General features: G+C 55.7%; 1 protein-coding gene across 1 annotated transcript; it reads right to left on the bottom strand.

Annotated features, from left to right (window-relative positions):
• Nucleotides 1-12,000: 12,000 nt before the first annotated feature.
• On the bottom strand, nt 12,001-12,306 carry LOC120672813. Its single transcript, XM_039953406.1, has one exon. It carries the CDS (start codon nt 12,304-12,306, stop codon nt 12,001-12,003), a length of 306 nt encoding a protein of 101 aa, XP_039809340.1.
• Between the last annotated feature and the right edge of the window lie 5,405 nt (nt 12,307-17,711).

A 17,711-nucleotide genomic window follows, 5' to 3' on the forward strand; every position in this document is an offset into this window, starting at 1 on the left:
TGCACATGTTAATGTAAATGACCACACCAAAACAACAATTTATAATCATGCATACAAATACAATAGTAATAAGCGTGCATACAAATACCGAGTCATACACTTATACACATCAAATAAAAGTTCAACGTAGGAATGGAAAGACCCCCATTTGGGATGTGGTTTGGTATTCGGCGGTGGACATCAAAGCGATACCTCGCACTCTAAGCAGCTCAGCATTGTAGTGTTGCCAAGTTTGGCCCGTCCACGCCGATGTTGTCTGTCATTCCTGAACTAACATAGTGTAAAAATGGGGGTCTTCCCATTCGTACACCCATCTCGTCAGTGGCTGCATATTGATGTCAGGAATGGGGTAGTAAAAAGACTGCGAGGAATCGCTGTAGGAGGAAGAAGAGTACTGTGGAGTGTCGTAATCCGTCGGTCCACCTGTTCTCCTCTGCCATTGCGGTGCTCCATGGTCGGTGTCCTGAGTAGCATGTGTGAACTGAGTCTCCCCTGCAATCAACCATATATCATAATTAGTAGTCAATACTCATTGTCAGAAATATGTGTGCATTTATATGTGCAATGTATACCTGTGAAACGAGCACCACGATCACCACCACTACCACCAGCAGCATCACCAGCACTACAATGTCGTACCGAGTAACTCTTACATGGGGATGTCTTTGGTTCCATCGCCATCTGCATTGCCATTTCACTGTCAAACTCGCCAACCTTCTGCCGAAACACGTCAAACTCCTACAATGCCTGCACGGCTCTGGAGATCCGTCATGCGCGGAAATGTTTCCTTGAGTCCACGAAACATTTCTTGAGTTGGATCCATCGTATATGCATACCTCGGATTTAGGACAACATCTACAAAATATAAATCACTTCAAATAAGCATAAGGTCAATAGAGCTTAAAAATAGATGACTCGTGTGTGCTTACCTGGACCCACATACATGCCTATGAACACGTCACCCAACCTCTCGTCCACCACCTAAATATACTCCTTCAGTGTGGAAACATTTGTTCCAAATAAAGACCGCAGCTCCTGTTTCATAGTCTGGTAGGCCATCACAACTTCACACATGTTGGGCCTCTTGTCCTGATCAGCGAAGCGAAGGAACTTGTATATTGGTTGAACCGTGTCGATGATATATTTCAATGCATCCCACCACTCCATACTTGCAAAACTTGCATGAGTACATCTACTATCTTCGGTATTCGCCCATTTGCTGTGTTGGAACTCAGTAGATGCCATCCACTGCATGAAACGATCACGTTTCCGATAGATGCTCTCTTGGAACTTGTAGTTGGTTCCAAATCGAGTGGCATTCCACTTGACCAACTCACCACTAATTGCATTCCTCATCATTGTATTCCACTGACCATAATTGTGTAACCAATTTGAAATTCGCTTGCACTGCTTGATCATAACACCATGTTCAGGCCTTCGAGCTATATCCTTCAACATCAAATTGACGGTGTGTGCTAGACAAGGTGTCCAAGCTATGTGTTCATATACCTCACTTAGTAGTTCCTTACATGCTTTCTTGTAGTTCGAGCCATTGTTGGTGACTACGTGCACGACATTCTCCGGTCCAATCTCTTCCACCACCTTTCGAATCTCCTGCAAACAAAGACAGATTGTTTAGTAACATGTCAAAAAATACTCAATGTGAATGGAACATGTTTAGGGGCTACCTTGAGTAAATATGCAACATCTTGAGTTCTTCCACTCGCATCAATAGACTTATGGAACCACATGACCCCATTGCAATATATCAAAAAGTTGATGACACTCATCCTCGTCGGGCCAATCCATGAATCACACATCAACGTAATGCCAAATAAGGGCTAGTCTTTCTGAAACTTTACGTACCTCGTCTTCAAGTCTTGCTCGTTCTGATCAAGGTACTTGCCATCAATATCTCGTCCAGTGGGTGATTCGATACCTTCACCTGCAACCATATGAAAATCATGAGATACAAGAATGTAAGCTCATAGATGTCATTCCAATGAAAGAAAACATACCCCCACTTCTGTGTCTCCCTGACCGCGCTGACAAAGTATGGACTGTCAGCCTATCTTCCAGGTACTCCTGTAATATGGAAAAACTTTGACCAAGCTTTACCAATAGCTTTCTTTGCATTCTTACCCTTCTGCGTCCAGGAGCCTGTATCAATCCTTGGTTGCGTCATTCCTCTTCTCCCACCAGCTGCCAAGTTATAGTCCTCCACCACAGGACTCTCCCTCTGCGAAGTGGCCCTTCGAAACATCCTCTGCATAGCATAACCCCTCGTCGAACCACTACCCCCTCCACGCTCGTATGCACCTCCGCTCTGTTCTACCCCCCGTCGGAACTCTGCTTCCGCTCTCGATAGATCCATGGCACGCTGCACCTGAGCCTCCTCATTTTCTTTATCACCGGGATAGTTTCCCTCCGCTGCAGACTTCTCCCGTCTCAACCTCTCTCGAGCTCGGTAAGCAGTTGCCTTCTTTGCCCTATCAATGTCACACTGAAAGAAGTCTCGCACATCAGGTGGCACATTCCTGCAATGGACCACCTCTGCCCTGCGCCTAGCCAAATGTTGTTTCAATCTAGTCGCACCACCTCCTCCTTTCTGTGTACGACAATAGTTGCATCGCCATCCGGGATAAAGATTTTCACCGTGTTCCCATACAACATCTCTGCCTGCCATTGTCTATCTGCATACTTGGACAACAAAAATATATCAATCACATAAATAAAATCCTAAATTCTACACCTAAATCTTACCTAAATCCTAATCCCTACACCTAAATCTTACCTAAAACCTAAAACATATCAGCCATACACCTAACTCTAACCTAAATCCTAAAACAAATCATCTAATATTCTAAATCATACACCTAACCAATCATTCTATTAAAAAATTTCACTTTATACCTTCTCTCCCGGTCGCACCGGCTTACCGGCGCTACCGGCCGGCTAGCCGCTCGCACTGGCCGGCTAGCCGCCTCTGCACGCCGGTCTGCGACCAGATCCGAGGTCTGCACGGTGCAGCAATCGAAGAGCCAAGGGCAAACGCATCCACATTCCAGGCTGCGCTCCAAAATGACGTTTTTTAACGCAAACCACATGTGGGGCCAGAGCGTCATTTATTTCCTACACGGAGGGAGTATTTAGTTGGAGAGGATGGAGTGGTTCCGATAGAGGGACAATCTTCGTGACATGGGATCCGTCTATCCACCACTATTTCTCTTCTATTCATCCCTTCCCTAGCCCCACTCCCTGCTGCGCCGCAGTAGGCCAAATTGCCCCCGATCCTCCCCACCACCAAGTCCCTCCGCCCTCTACCCACCTTCACACCGCACAGCCATGGCCTCGTGCACTCTGCCCCAGTTCGCCGCGGCTCTCCACCCCCTATCCTTCCTCTGCACGTGCGGCCGCCTACGCTTCACCCGCCCACCTCCGCTGCACCGCCAAGGCCCCCCACCCGGACCCACTGTGCCGCCGGGGCTCACTTGCGCGGCCACCCTCCCATGTTGCTCTGTCTTCTTCCTCACCGCTCGAGCTCCAGCTCATCCCGGAATCCGAAGGTATATTCCTCTTAGGGGTAGCAATTTTTTTTTGGTTCGAGAGCGAAGCAAAATGGCATCTGAATAGTTATAGCATCATACTCTCTATAGCGATGTCCATGTAGGATATAACATGAGTTATAGATCAACTACCAACAATCTTTCTATAGCATAATGTCGCTGCAAGAAATGGGCGACTACAAAACTACTCAATTGCTCGTTTGTTGTGCGCTTGATCGGATATGGTCTAGCACGCAAAGACTCGAGGATTTAGACTGGTTCAGGCCGAAAGTGTCCTACGTCCAGTATGGGGGGGTGGTGTTCTTGTTCTATTGCTCTCGAGCCCGGGTGCTCAAGTTTCAGAGGGGAGCTTACAAGCTGGTCAAGCAGTGTCGAACCCCTGGGAGTCCAACCCTTTCCTACATGGGGGGCTTTCCCTTTTATAGTCCAAGGTGAGGCCCCCATTTACAAATGTCTAGCGCTGTGTCTTGGCACCGTTGGGGTGCGGTTCGTCCTTGTCAGTCGTCCGGTCACACTCGCTGGCATAATGAAATGGTGCGCAGAGGCAACCATCATTACGGCGAGGGGAGGCAGCACTTGTGGGCGCCCCCTCCTGTTGTGTTGCAGGACCCGCGTGAGCGGCGCTGTTCCCTTGTCAGGGAGTCCAACTGCCTAAGCCCTTGCCGCAAGATAAGGGGAGTTGGCGTCCCAGAGCCTGCACAAGGCTTGTCTTGGTCGGCATGCCTATCAGGAGGCGCGGCATTCTTGGAGCGCATGTCCCGGGTCGTCGGCATGGCTCTGACCTGGGGCGCTAGGTCGGGGGCTGCCACGTGTCCCAGGAGGTCGGACTCCCGAACTCGTTGGCTTAGCAGCGAAGGCTGCTCCCCGCGCCGGTTAGCGGGCCTGTCAGGGACCCCAGGTTTACTCCCCCGTCAGAGGCCCCCGAGCGGCTCTGCGATTTTAATAATCGTGGAGCCGCTGGATTCGGTCTCGATGACCCCTGACCTGGGTGTCCCATCCAACTGCCCGCACCCTCAGCTTTCGGCGCGCGCCAGTGATGGCGTGACGGGGTCAGGCCCGTCTTGATGGCCAGCTGAAGGGCCGTGGAATCTCGAGGCCGGTCATCGCGTCTTATCGTTGTACTGCGGACACCTTGTTTTCCCTCGTTTGGGGTTGCTTCCCATTGGTGGGTCATGCAGCGATCATGCCCTGAGTGGCGCGGCGGTTGCTTGGCGTGCTGGCGTTGTCCCGTCGTCATTCAAGATGGGGTTCGGTTAGTTGAGGGCCTTTGGTGTGCCCTATTTTGGCTGACCCGCTGAACGCTGGGGCCGTTCGTGCCCACATTTGCCTATAAATAGGGGTATTGTAGACTCATGGTTCCACACAAGAAGAAAGATCATGGAAATCCATTTGGTAGTCCTCTTCCTCACACCCCATACCCGTCCTCTAGATGAGAGTGGGCATGGCTCATTTTTCTGGTGCTAGAAGAATGCTTGCGAACGGCGGGGGGATCTTCCTCAGGCATGAACTCGCCAACGAGTTCATCCCGCCAACCGCTGCCCGACGCCGAGGAGTTCGAGGGCTCGCTGCTGTAGTTAGGCAAGCCAGGCCACTGGTTTGCCTGCTCCCTTGCCAATCGGCGAGGGGGGCTCCCAGCTTCTGGTGGCCTCCTTGGACTCCTCTCGGCGCCGGCTCGGAGACTTGGTGGTGGTGCGGACCTTCCCTACCATGGGGTCGCCCTTCTGCGTCCTTCTTGTGGCTGCCGCTCCCTCGAGATCTCGGGTGGGCATCTCACGCGTCGTCGACGCGGAGCCGCGGATCCGCTGCCTCATCTTCTAGCTATAGCTAGAAGGCTGCACAGCTCAGTGCTGTGCTTTGTGGCAGCGGGGGACAGTCATGGGCTTCTTGCTCATCAGGCAGGGTGGTCTTGCACCCAGGATGGGTCTCCGCGCCTCCTTCCGGAGGCAGGCGGTTAGAGTGGTGCGACTGGAAGGCGCCGCGGCCAATGGAAGGAGATCATGACCCGTCTTCCAGTGTCTGAGGAAGACACCCAGAAGCAGGCGCCGGCGGGGGTTTTTGGGCTAACCTCAGCTCCATTAAACTCCCCGTCATCGGCATCGTCTGCCTCCACCTCCGCCAGGGGGTTTTCGGCGCGGCTGATGCTAGGAGAAGGCTTGCGATGTGCTACAAGAAGTCTTGCGACGTTCTTTAGCCATGTCCTCTAGCTTGCCAGGTAGCAGCCATTGGCTTAGCCCCTTTTTATTGCTCCCTTAGTGGGAGTAAATGGATTTGATCCATTGTATCTGCTGTTTCCCCGAGTGGAGCGCAGCTAGTTTTTGTTTGATGTAATGGCTTTCAGCCGATTGTTGTAAGGAGATGTTTGATGAAATAAAGTTAGCCCTGGGGCATTTTTATTTGTTAGTTTTCCGCACTGTTTTTTCATTTTCATGTCTTAACGATGAATGACTCCACTGTGATCGGTGGCAATCGGAGGAGGTGAACCCTACCATTTGACCTAGATGGCCCGGAATGGCGGGTTCGGTGAGCTCGATAACGGGTACGCCCATTTAAGGACAATCCGAGTGAAGTCCAACCCTGCCGCGAATGACCGGGTTGACAGAGCCCCATTGGAAGCACTCCACTGCTCTAACATCTGCCGAAGGGCCAGTGGTTGGGGTCTCTCTCTGTATTTCGAACCCACTTCACCGAGCTTAACGCCCTGTAGACTTTTTTTACGAAGGCCTCTCTCGAATAGTTTTCGAGATCGATTGGCTCAACAGCAAAGCCCACATCCCAGTCAGATACCCGAGCCGTCAGAAAGCTCGGGGGGCCTAGTTGGCCTCCCCCCTGGAGGGGATTTCGTGGAACGCTAGAGGCCGGATCGAACAAGAAAATTTGAGACGACCCGACTGCTGCCAGGGCAGGTCGGGCTTGGGCCGGCTGGTGCTCGTCTCGGGTTTTCTTCCCTGGCAATTGGGGTCAAGGCGGCGCGGAGCCCTCAGCAGACTGGCCTTCGAACCTTGAGATCGAATCGTGCGGTTGCGATTCGTTTGGGACATGGAAACGGTTCGCCATCTTCCCTGCAGTTGGAAATGAATTGACGATGGGGATTTAATTGGAACTGTGGAATATGCACCAGTGGAGCCGATGCATCGCGCCGATTGCCGTGGGGAAGGCCGTCTGCGCTGGTTCGTGACTCGAGGCGTCGCTTCGCTCGGGAACTGACGCGGAGTGATGATGGCGGCCTATTTAACCTTATGCCTTCCTTCGCCTCATCTCCGTCGACGTTGCTGCCTACCAGTTCTTGGAGGAAAACAAAGAGAGAGAAAAAGAGAGAGAAAAGGCGCGAGGGGATGGAGAAGGGGAAGGAGTGCTAACCGTCTTCGTTGTCATCGTTGATCTTCCCCTGATGGCCGACGGCAAGCGTCCTCGCGATGAGGGATCCAGTTCTCCGTCGTGCGGTCTGCCGCGGGTGTGCCGCGAGCTCTTCCAGGGAAGGTATTTTTCGACACCGTCCCCGTTCATCTGTCCCTGCATTTTACTTTGTTGTGCTTGTGGTGATACTTACACGGTGGTAGGGTGCCGTCGACGGGTCCCGGAGCGTGGATCGCGGGGCAGGGTGGTGTCGGGCCGTCGGGCGGCCCTGTCGCCTCTGGCTCCTCTTCGTCCGGCAGACCTCCGGCACAGGGCGGCGCTGGAACATCTACTGCTGCTGCCGGTGGTTCGGCATCGTCCTCCGTCGCGCCCCCGGTGCCGGTTGTTGCGGCGCCGTCAGTTGCTGCCGCCGTCCGGCCGGGCCTGCCTGTGTCAGGATTGCCCGTGCTGGATTTGTCTGTGGCGTCCGCCACGTCCTCGAAGTCTGGCTCCAGGGAGGTCCACCCGGACATTCCTGTTCTGCAACGGGAGTGCGACCTAGCGCGCGGTCGCTTCTCGGCCGTCTCAGTCAAAATTGAGCACCTGCGGGACAGCCCGCGGGCGATCGAGGTGGCCCGGGGCGCTGCCGAGGAGGAGGTGCACGCGGCAAGGGACGCTGCGGCGGACGCCTAGGCCTGTGCCTTTGGTGAGTTCTATTCTTGATCGCATCTTCCATCCCCTGTTTTTCCTGCATTTCTCAATTTTTGCCCACAGTGCTGGAGGAGGAGTTGGAGACTGCCGCCGCGAGCTGACGGACCTGCAGCACCACCTAGGTGAGGTGGAGGACTAGCACGAGGCCCTGGAGGACGGCGCGCTCGCCGTTTTCTGTGTGGTGGAGCCGCAGGCGCCCATGCGGGTGGACCAGCTCCACGCCCTCCCCGAGATCATACGCTCGTCGGTGCGGTTGGGGATCCGTCGTTGCGCCGCCGCCGCATTGGCCTCCGTCAGGCTTCACACTGGGGTGCACCTCGGGGGAATCGACCCCGGCTTCTCGGAGACCTCCAGCGCGGCGGTTCATCGGCGGACCATGCTGGACTTCACCGTGTTCGGGCGGGTCGTCGCGGCGGAGATGGACGTCGACGACCTCCTGTGACACGGTGCGGATCCGGAGCTGGACGGGCCGTAGGAGCCCGGCGGGGCCGGCCGGCGGCCGCTTTTTATTTTGTTTAGTTATGAAAAAATTGTATGTAAGCACTGTGCCCCAAGCCGTTCGTGCGGCTTGGGTGAACATTTGGGGCGTTCACCGTGTGTGGGCCCCTAACTATGTTTTATTTGGTGTATGGTTTTTATGCTTTTCGTTCCATTTTTCCGTCTTGCTCGGGTTTGTTTCTGTGTGTTGTGTGGTAGGATAAGCCGGTGTGTGCGTGCTGCGCAGTCCATCCCAGTGAGGCCCCCGAGCGCCGTGGCTTGAGAGTACTCAGGGCAAGGGGCTGTAGAGGCGAGAAAATAATAGCAAGTAGGATGGTCGAAGACCATGGTCTAGCCCTCGAGCGCTCCTAGCCAAATGTGTATGGGTCGGGGTGCTGTAAACCAGAAAATTTGTGTGTGCTGTGAGTACGTAAGGAATGCAGGTGTGCGGCCCCCGAGTGATTCCGGGTCGTGGGTGGCCGGGTCGGGAAGCCGTGTGGGTGCACTATGCTGTGCGGGGAGAAAAATCGACAGGTGTCGGGCCCCTCGAGTGCGCCGAGCCGGAAATGGCCGGGTCGGGGCACTTGGACTGAGCCACTAGTGCTTCTTACGGGAAGAAACGCCGTAACTATTCTATATTCCAAGAGTTGGTCAGAATGTTACCGTCGGAGTCTTTTAGCTTGTAGGTGCCTGGTCGTATCACCTATGCGATGCTGTAGGGTCCTTCCCATGGCGGTGAGAGCTTGTACTTATTCTTCGTCGACATGACCCGTCGCAGGACCAGATCTCCAACCTGCAGCGTCCTCTCCCGTATGCGCCACTCGTGATACATGCGTAAAGTTTGTTGGTAGCGAGCCGATCGGTGTAGCGTAGCTAGCCTTGCTTCTTCCAACACTTCCATGGCGTCCCTCTGGGCTTCGACTGCCGTTTCTGGGTCAAAAGCTTTGACTCTTGGCGTGCCGTAGTCCAGATCGGAGGGCAGCACGGCCTCGGAGCCGTATGTTAGGAAGAAAGGTGTTAGTCCTGTGGACCGGTTAGGTGTGGTTCGCAAGCTCCAGAGCACTACCGGCAGTTCTTCCACCCAACGACCCGCGAACTTTTTGAGCATGTCAAAAATGCACGGTTTGAGCCCTTGGAGGATTAGACCGTTAGCTCTTTCTACTTGCCCGTTTGTGCGCGGGTGTCCGACCGATGCCCAGTCGATGCAGATCCTGTATCCTTCCTCAAACTCTTGGAAGTAGTGACCTGTGAAATTGGTCCCGTAGTCGGTGATGATGGAGTTGGGCACGCCGAATCTGTAGATGATGTCTAGGAAGAACTTGACGGCCTCCTTGGAGTCGATCGTGGTTATCGGTTTTGCCTCTATCCATTTTGTGAACTTGTCAATTGCGACAAGCAAGTGGGAGAACCCTCTTGGTGCTTTCTTGAGTGGCCTGACCATGTCGAGACCCCATACGATGAATGGCCATGTTATGGGAATGGTCTGAAGGGCTTGGGCTAGCAAGTGGGTTTGTTTGGCGTAGAACTGGCAGCCTTTGCATGCGCGGACGATTTCTTCCGCGTTGCGCAGTGCTGTTGGCCAGTACAATCCTTGTTGGAAAGCTTTTCCAACTAGGGAGCGTGGCGCGGCATGGTGTCCATAGATCCTGGCGTGTATCTCGAGAAGGAGCTCCTTGCCCTAGGCAATGGGGATGCACTTCATGAGAATGCCAGTTTTTTAGGGGCTGCGTTTGTAGAGTTCGCCGTCGATTACAAGGAAGGTTTTTGCTCGTCGGCCTATCTGGCGGGCTGCGTTGCGATCCTCGGGGAGGACTTCGTGAACCAGATAAGCTAGTAGGTCGGCTCTCAAATCTACGGTGTTTGCCTGCATTGGGTCGGATTGTCCCGTAGCGAGACAGGTTGGGCCCCCGGGTCCCTGGTCGGGGGTTGGGTCGGAGGGAGCATGCTCTATTTTCTCTGCATGCTCTGTTTCCCCTATTGTTTTCTTGTCTGTGGCCGGCTGCTTCTCTCGCGCTGACGGCACGTTCAGGTCGTTGGCGAAAACGCCGCTGGGCGCCGGCTTGCGCTCGGCGGGCATTTTTGCGAAAGCGTCCATGTCGGGGTTTTGTTTCCGTGGGATGTGGTGGAGCTCCAGACCCTGGAATCTCCCTTCTAGCTTATAGACTTCCTGGCAGTATGCGTCCATGAGAGGGCGCTCACAATTGGAGTTCTTCATGACCTGGTCGACCACGAGCTTGGAGTCGCCGTAGACGTACAGTCGGGTTGCTCCGATGTCAAAGGCTATACGGAGGCCACTGATGAGTGCCTCATATTCTGCAATATTGTTGGATGCAGGAAAATGGAGGCAGACTGCGTACTGGAACTTGCCTCCCTCTGGGGAGACTAGGACGACCCCGGCCCCCGTGTCGGGTCCCATGACCGACCCATCAAAGTAGAGGGTCCAGTACTCGTGAGAGATTTCTGGGGTCGGAGCTTGAACTTCCTTCCACTCAGCGATGAAATCGGCCAGGGCTTGGGACTTTATCGCCGTGCGTGGCACGAACTTGACGTCATAGCCCATCCGCTCGACTGCCCATTTGGAAATCCGCCCACGGCATCGCGGTTATGAACAACTTCTTCGAGTGGGAATGAGGTGACGACCGACACCTCATGCTCGATGAAGTAGTGTTGCAGCTTCTTGGCTGCCATGATGACGGCGTAGAGAAGTTTTTGTGTCTGTGGGTACCGCAACTTGGTGTCGGTCAGCACTTCGCTGACGAAGTAAATGGGATGTTGGACCTTAAGGGCGTGTCCCTGTTCTTCTCTTTCAACCACCAGGGCGGCGCTGACCACGTGGTTGGTGGCTGCCAGATAAAGCAGAAGGGGTTCACAGGGATCCGGTGCCACGAGCACCGGCGGAGAGGATAAAAGAGCCTTGAGGCGGTCGAGGGCCGCCTGTGCCTCCTCCGTCCAGACAAATGTGTCGGATTTCTTGAGGAGTTTGTACAGTGGCAGGCCTCGCTCTCCCAGCCGGGCGATGAACTGGCTGAGCGCCGCTAGGCACCCGGTTAACCTCTGGATGCCCTTGACGCCACAGATGGGTCCCATGTTGGTGATGGCTGCGATTTTGTCGCAGTTGGCTTCGATGCCACGCTTGGACACCATGTATCCGAGTAGCTTGCCCTTAGGCACACCGAACGTGCATTTCTCGGGGTTCCGTTTGATGTTGAACCTCTTGAGATCTGCGAACATGGTGCTCAGAGTGGCGACCAAGTCGTCCGCACGCGGTGTTTTGACGACGATGTCGTCAATATAGACCGCAACCGTCGCCCGAGGCAGATCTGACCGGTCGGGGTTGATCGGCGGGTTGATCTGGTCAGAAAAACAGGTTTGCATGCAATGTTGGTATGTTGCCCCTGCATTCTTGAGACCGAACGGCATTGACACGTAACAGTACGAGCCGAACGGCGTGATGAAGGATGTCACGAGCTGGTCGGATTCCTTCATCGCTATCTGGTGGTAGCCCGAGTAAGCGTCTAGAAAGGACAAGATTTCGCATCCAGAGGTGGAGTCGATTATCTGATCTATTCTAGGCAACGGAAAAGGGTCTTTGAGGCAAGCCTTGTTCAGGCTGGTGTAATCAACACACATCCTCCATTGACCAATTTTCTTTTTTACAAGGACTAGGTTAGAGAGCCAGTTGGAGTGGTAGACTTCCTTGATGAAGCCAGTAGCTAATAGCTTAGCTATCTCCTCTCCTATGGCCCTGCGCCTCTCGTCATCGAAGCGGCGCAGTTGTTGCTGCACGGGGCTTTTATCTCGACAAAATGCGGAGCTCGTGCTCGGCGACCTCCCTTGGGATGCCCGGCATATCGGATGGCTTCCAGGAAAAAGTGTCCTTGTTGGCACGGAGTAAGTCGATGAGCGTGTGTTCCTATTTGGCCGACAGCTGGGAGCGGACCCGCACCGTCTTGGTTGGATAGGCGTCGTCGACCGGGACCGACTTGGTCTCATCGGTTGAGACGAAGGCCGGTGCCTGGCTAGCCTTGCCAGGGTCAGGACGGCACTCGGGAGTGGTGACGCGAAGCTGGCCGAGCTCGGCCAAGTTCGCCATGGTGGTAGCGAGGTCATAGTACTCGCAGCTGCTGACGTAGGCCTGCTCGAAGGAACTGCTCACGGTGATAACCCCGTTCGGGCTCGGCAGCTTGATCTTGAGGTAGGTGTAGTTGGGCACCGCCATGAACTTGGCGTAGGCGAGGCGCCCAAGAATGGCGTGGTATACCCCCTTCTAGTCCACCACCTTGAACGTGAGGGTCTCGGTGCGGAAGTTGGCTTTGCTGCCGAACGTGATCGGCAAGTCGATGTTGCCGACCGGGTACGCCTTCATGCCCGGCAAGATGCCGTAGAAGGGGAAGAGGGATTCCCGCAAGCAGGCTCGTGGGACTCCCATGGCTTCCAAGGTGTCGATGTAGAGGATGTTGAGGTTGCTGCCCCCATCCATCAGTACCTTGGACAGGCGCATGTTGCTGATGACGGGGTCGACGATGAGAGGGTAGCTTCCAGGTCGAGGAATGCTGACCGGATGGTCATCCTGATCGAAAATGATGGGCATGGATGCCCACTTCAACTTTCTAGGAATGGAACTTGTGGCAGCACATACCTCACGGAGCCGAACCTTCTACAGTCGCCTGGAACACTCGTCCTCCAAACCGCCGATGATCACCAAGCACCGATCCACGTCCGGGAACTCTCCTTCCGCCGGCTTCCCTTTGTCCTGGTCGGCAGCCACTTGTCGCGGCCGTTGCCGTCGGTCTTGGCCATCCTGCGGAGGAGGCGCTTCATCATATCACAATCTTTGAACTTGTGGTTCACCGGGTAGCCATAGTTGGTGCATGGCTTCTCCAGGAGTTGGTTGAAGTGGTTGTTTCTTGGCGGGCGCTTATCCTGGCGCTCGGTCGCCGCGACCTCGCTAGCGGCGGGAGGTCGGCGGTTCTTCTTGTTCTTCCTGTCGTCGCGGCTCGAGGAAGGCCTGTCGCGGTCATATCGCTTTGCCTTTGCCGCGTGCTGGTCGCGCTCGAAGACGGCATCGACCGCCTCCTCGCCGGAGGCGTGGTTGGTGGCAATCTCCAGGAGCTCATGCGTGGTAAGCGGTTTCTGGCACCCTAGTTTGTGAACGCGCCGATGAGTTCGGCGTCGACGACGCCCGGCAGTGAGTTGCACTGCTTGGAGAAGCGCCAGATGTAGTCACGCAGGGACTCGCCGGGCTCCTGCTTGCAATTCTTGAGGTCCCAAGAGTTGCCAGGATGTACGTACGTGCCTTGAAAGTTGCCGATGAACACTTTCCGGAGATCTGCCCAGCTGCCGATGGAGTCGGCTGGCAAGAAATCCAGCCAGGCGCGGACGTTCTCTCCCAGGCATATAGGGAGGTACTGGATGATGAAGCGGTCGTCGCTCGCTCCTCTGGCCCGACATGCAAGCCGATAGTCCTCCTGCCACACGCCGGGGTTCGTATCTCCAGTATACTTCACGACGTTCGCCGGCGGTCAGAAGTGTTGGGGGAAAGGTGCCCCCCGGATCGCTCTGGAGAAGGCGTTTGGCCCGGTGGGGTCCGGGCTCGGACTCCGGTCGCGATCCACGTCAGGGTCGCAAGGGCTTCCCCCACGCCGGAGCGGTAAGCCGCGATGTTCTGGCCCGCACGGAACTCTTGCGGGAGTTGCATGCGGGCGTCGTTGTTGATGTCGTGGTTGACCCCGCGTGTGCGCTGACACGCGGAACACGCGGGTTTTATCCCATTTGACCCGGAGGGGGCCCGCAGGGGCTGTTCCACGGGCGGAGGCATCTGTTGGCGATGGCGGAAATCTTCGTCGTGGGCCTGCGCGTTAGCGAGCGCATGCTCGCGGTGGTCCGCTGGGGTGTGTGTCTGCTCGAACGGCACCACTTCCGGCGGCAGGTCGCCGTCGGCCATGGCGCACATGCGCGGCGGCGCGGACGTCCCTTCCAGGCGGTTGTCCCCCGTGCTGGAGGAACCACTCAGGGGATTCTCGAAGCACAAGAGGTCGTGGATAGAGTCGGGGTAGCTCTCCGTCATGCCCACAAACCGTGATGCGGTCTGGAACCCTTGGGCGGCCTTGCGCACTTCCCTAGCGTAGACGCTCGCGGTGTTGCGTAGTCCGAACGGGAGTCGTTCTTAGAACGAGCGGGGTGTCGGGAGCGGAGGCCCCCCCGCGAGCTGACGAGAGACGTTGGCCAGAGAGAAGAGGACCAAGTTGACGTCCTCGATGGTGGGGCTGGAGGCCATCATGAGTGCGATGCGGCGGAGCACCGCACGGGTTGGCTGTGATGGTCTGCGCTTCTTGATGTGCCAGCGAACTGATCGCCGACGACTCAGATTGCAAGGCTTGGGAGGAGGAGCGGGCTCCTCTGTGGCCGCCGAGGCGGCTTCCTCCTCGTGGAGGCGTAGTGCACCGAGCTGGTCAGTGACAAACTCCAGACTTCCGAACTGGAAGGTCTGGGAAGGCGGGAACGGCGGAGGCGCCCACAATCCATCGCGGGGGATCGTAGGGAACTCCAGGGAGCCGAAGCGGATCGTCTCGTCGTGGCTCGCCGCCGGAGCGGTGAATGGGGTGATCGAAACCATCCGATCACCGAAGCAATGAACGCACAAAGCGCTGCCCACAGACGGTGCCAAAACTGTCGCTACGTGAAATGGGCGACTACAAAACTACTTGATTGCTCGTTTGTTGTGCACTTGACCGGATATGGTCTAGCACGCAAAGACTCAAGGATTTAGACTGGTTCAGGCCGAAAGTGCCCTATGTCCAGTATGGGGGGTGGTGTTCTTGCTCTATTGCTCTCGAGCCCGGGTGCTCAAAGTTCAGAGGGGAGCTTACAAGCTGGTCAAGCAGTGTCGAACCCTTGGGAGTCCAACCCTTTCCTACGTGGAGGGCTTTCCCTTTTATAGTCCAAGGTGAGGCCCCCATTTACAAATGTCTAGCGCTGTGTCTTGGCACCGTTGGGGTGCAGTTCATCCTTGTCAGTCGTTAGGGCCCACTCGGTCGGTCGGGAGTGGGCAGGCTTGATCCTGGCGACTTTTGAGGCAAGGGATGATCCTGGTGATCTTCTTGGGCGACGCGCTCCCCCAGCGTTGTCCCATCCTGGCTCAGTCGGGACGGCGCGACCGCTTGGGTGGTCACTCGGGGGTCTCCTCCAGTCTTGTCCGCCTGAGCCTATGTTCCTTGTCCGAGGGGCTATCTTGCGTACATTTTGTCACCGGACAGTGCGCTCGGTGAGGGGTTGTCACATCCCGGAAAATTTACCAAACAAATCACACACTAATTAATTTTTCCAAAATTTCTTTTCATCGTTGAGTTCAAAACCCTCCTAGACCCCGAACCCTCTTTCTGGGAATCTTTTCCTATTCCAAGTGTCTGATTTCTAACCCCGGCCCTTTCCCTGTTCACCCTCGACCCGTGCGACGCGCCCGATCGCGCGCGCGCTCGCCCACGCCTCGGCTGCTCCTGGCACCCTGCTCCCGCACACGCCCGCGCGCCCCACCCGGCCGGCCGCCTCCCGCCACGCCAAGCGCGCCGCTGCCGCTGCTGTGCGCGCACGCTCACACACACGCCGCCGCACCGCTCGCCATGCCGCCGCTGTGCCACACGCTGCGCCGCTCGCCACCACCTGGAAACGCGCACCGCACACGTTCCACGCGCACCGGAGACTCGCTGCGCCGCCCGTCGATCGCCACCGCCCTCCTACGCACCTCGCCGCCCGCGCCGCTGTCAAGGACGGAGCCGGGTACGGCGTACTGCTCACACACAGTGGCCGGTCCTCTCCCCCCACGCGCGCCTGCCCGAGCAATCTTGTCACATGTGGCCGCTTCGCCACCCGTGCACCGCTTCGCGACGCTCGCCAGTGGCCAAAACGCCATTAATGGTGCCCGCAATGCTCGCCGGCCGGCCACACCGCGGCCACCGCCCTACCGCCCTCCCCACCGCCTTACTTGGCCTATAAAGAGGCCCCGCGCCGCTTCCCCAGCACCACGACCACCCCCACCGCCGCACAACCCCCTCCTCTACACGACAGCGCCACCGCTCGCCATTGCCACCGCCGGCCACCGCAGAGCTCCCCTCCCCGCTGCCCCTTGGTCCGAATCAAGGTAGGAATTAGCACCACCGAGGCTCCCCGGTGCTCTCCCCCACCTCCATGACCGCCACCACGCCACTTAGCCGCCGACCCAGCGCCACCGCCGCCCGCTGCCGCCGGCCGTCGAGGCCGGGCCATCCTGGGCCGCCTCCGCCCGAGCTGCGGCCGGGGATCGACCCCGCGGGCCCCCCCCTCTCCTTTTCCCCTCACCCCGGAGCCGCCCCCGAGCCCCTGGCCGCCGGAATCGGTGCCGCCGACGAGCGCCGCCCCCTCCCCTGTTTCCCAGCGTGGGGGGAGGAAGAAGGCAGGGCATTTTGCCCATAACCCTCTAGCCTTTCCTCTAATTATTTAAGAACCCTCCCACCTTTAACATTTTTGCAAATAAAGCCCTGTCCTTTATTAGATTTACGAACAAATCCTCCGCTGTATAAACTTAATTATAATTAGGACCCTACTCTTTTCCCGAATAACCCAAACCTTTCCAGAAATTACAACCTAGCCACTGCCTTCTCAAATATAATTACAACTTGGTCCCTGATTCCTGATCTAGCCCCTGAACCCTTATAAAATCTATTATTTCATGCACCAAACGAACTCTAATCGGCCCGAAACTTTACTACACCTTTCTTAACCTAGTTTCGGCCATGCTATTAGGAAACCACTCGAAAACATTACTCCGAACTCCGTATCTTAAGTGTTTCCGATTCGAGCTCATCGATAAATCTTTTATTTTCTGTGTCTTGATTGTGCGCTTGCTTGTTTGCGTCGTAGACCATGGTGTGAACGAAGGAGAACCTGCTAACGAGCAGAACTGTGAGCAAGTGAACGAGGATCAGTTCCGCGACCCCGAAGGACAGGACCTCCCCGAAGGCTACGAAGATGGCAAGTTCAATCCCGCCCTTTGATGCATATTTTGTCCTAATTTTTATAAACATAACCTATTGGCCTATTTTACAAAATTGCATATGTTTTGCTTGCATGAAAACACGGTTGGATAGCCACCCCTTGGTTTGTTATGATCATTCCTTGACCACCTAGATTAATGTCTGATTTTGCTTGGACGTTAATCAATACTAGAACGCTTAGGACCTGCTACTTTATACAACTAGTTTTACAAAGAAAAGGTGTGTGTGTGGGAAGGGATAAAAGTGGATTTTCGAAAGATGAGTCTAGATGGGATGGATGGCATTTCAGTGTGAATTGCCGTTGGAGTGCTCGTGCCGGTGTTGCAGAGCAAGGAAGGGAGATATACATCTTGTCACAACTAAGGACCGAGTTGGTGTTACATCTCACCTAACTCCACTTTCGTGCAAACCACTCGACCGTTGAATGGGCAACGGCTTAGCATAAATCCCACTAGTTAGTTTGGTAGCCATCAGGAGAGCTGAGAGCAACGGGTGACTAAGGAGAAGGGATAAGGCCGGTGTGACTTATGCCCCGGTTAAACCTAGGTGAATGGTCGATGACCCCTTGATGCATCCCGTGATGGCTAGTCAGGTC

This window comes from Panicum virgatum, chromosome 5N (assembly GCF_016808335.1).
Source record: "Panicum virgatum strain AP13 chromosome 5N, P.virgatum_v5, whole genome shotgun sequence".
NCBI lineage: Eukaryota > Viridiplantae > Streptophyta > Magnoliopsida > Poales > Poaceae > Panicum > Panicum virgatum.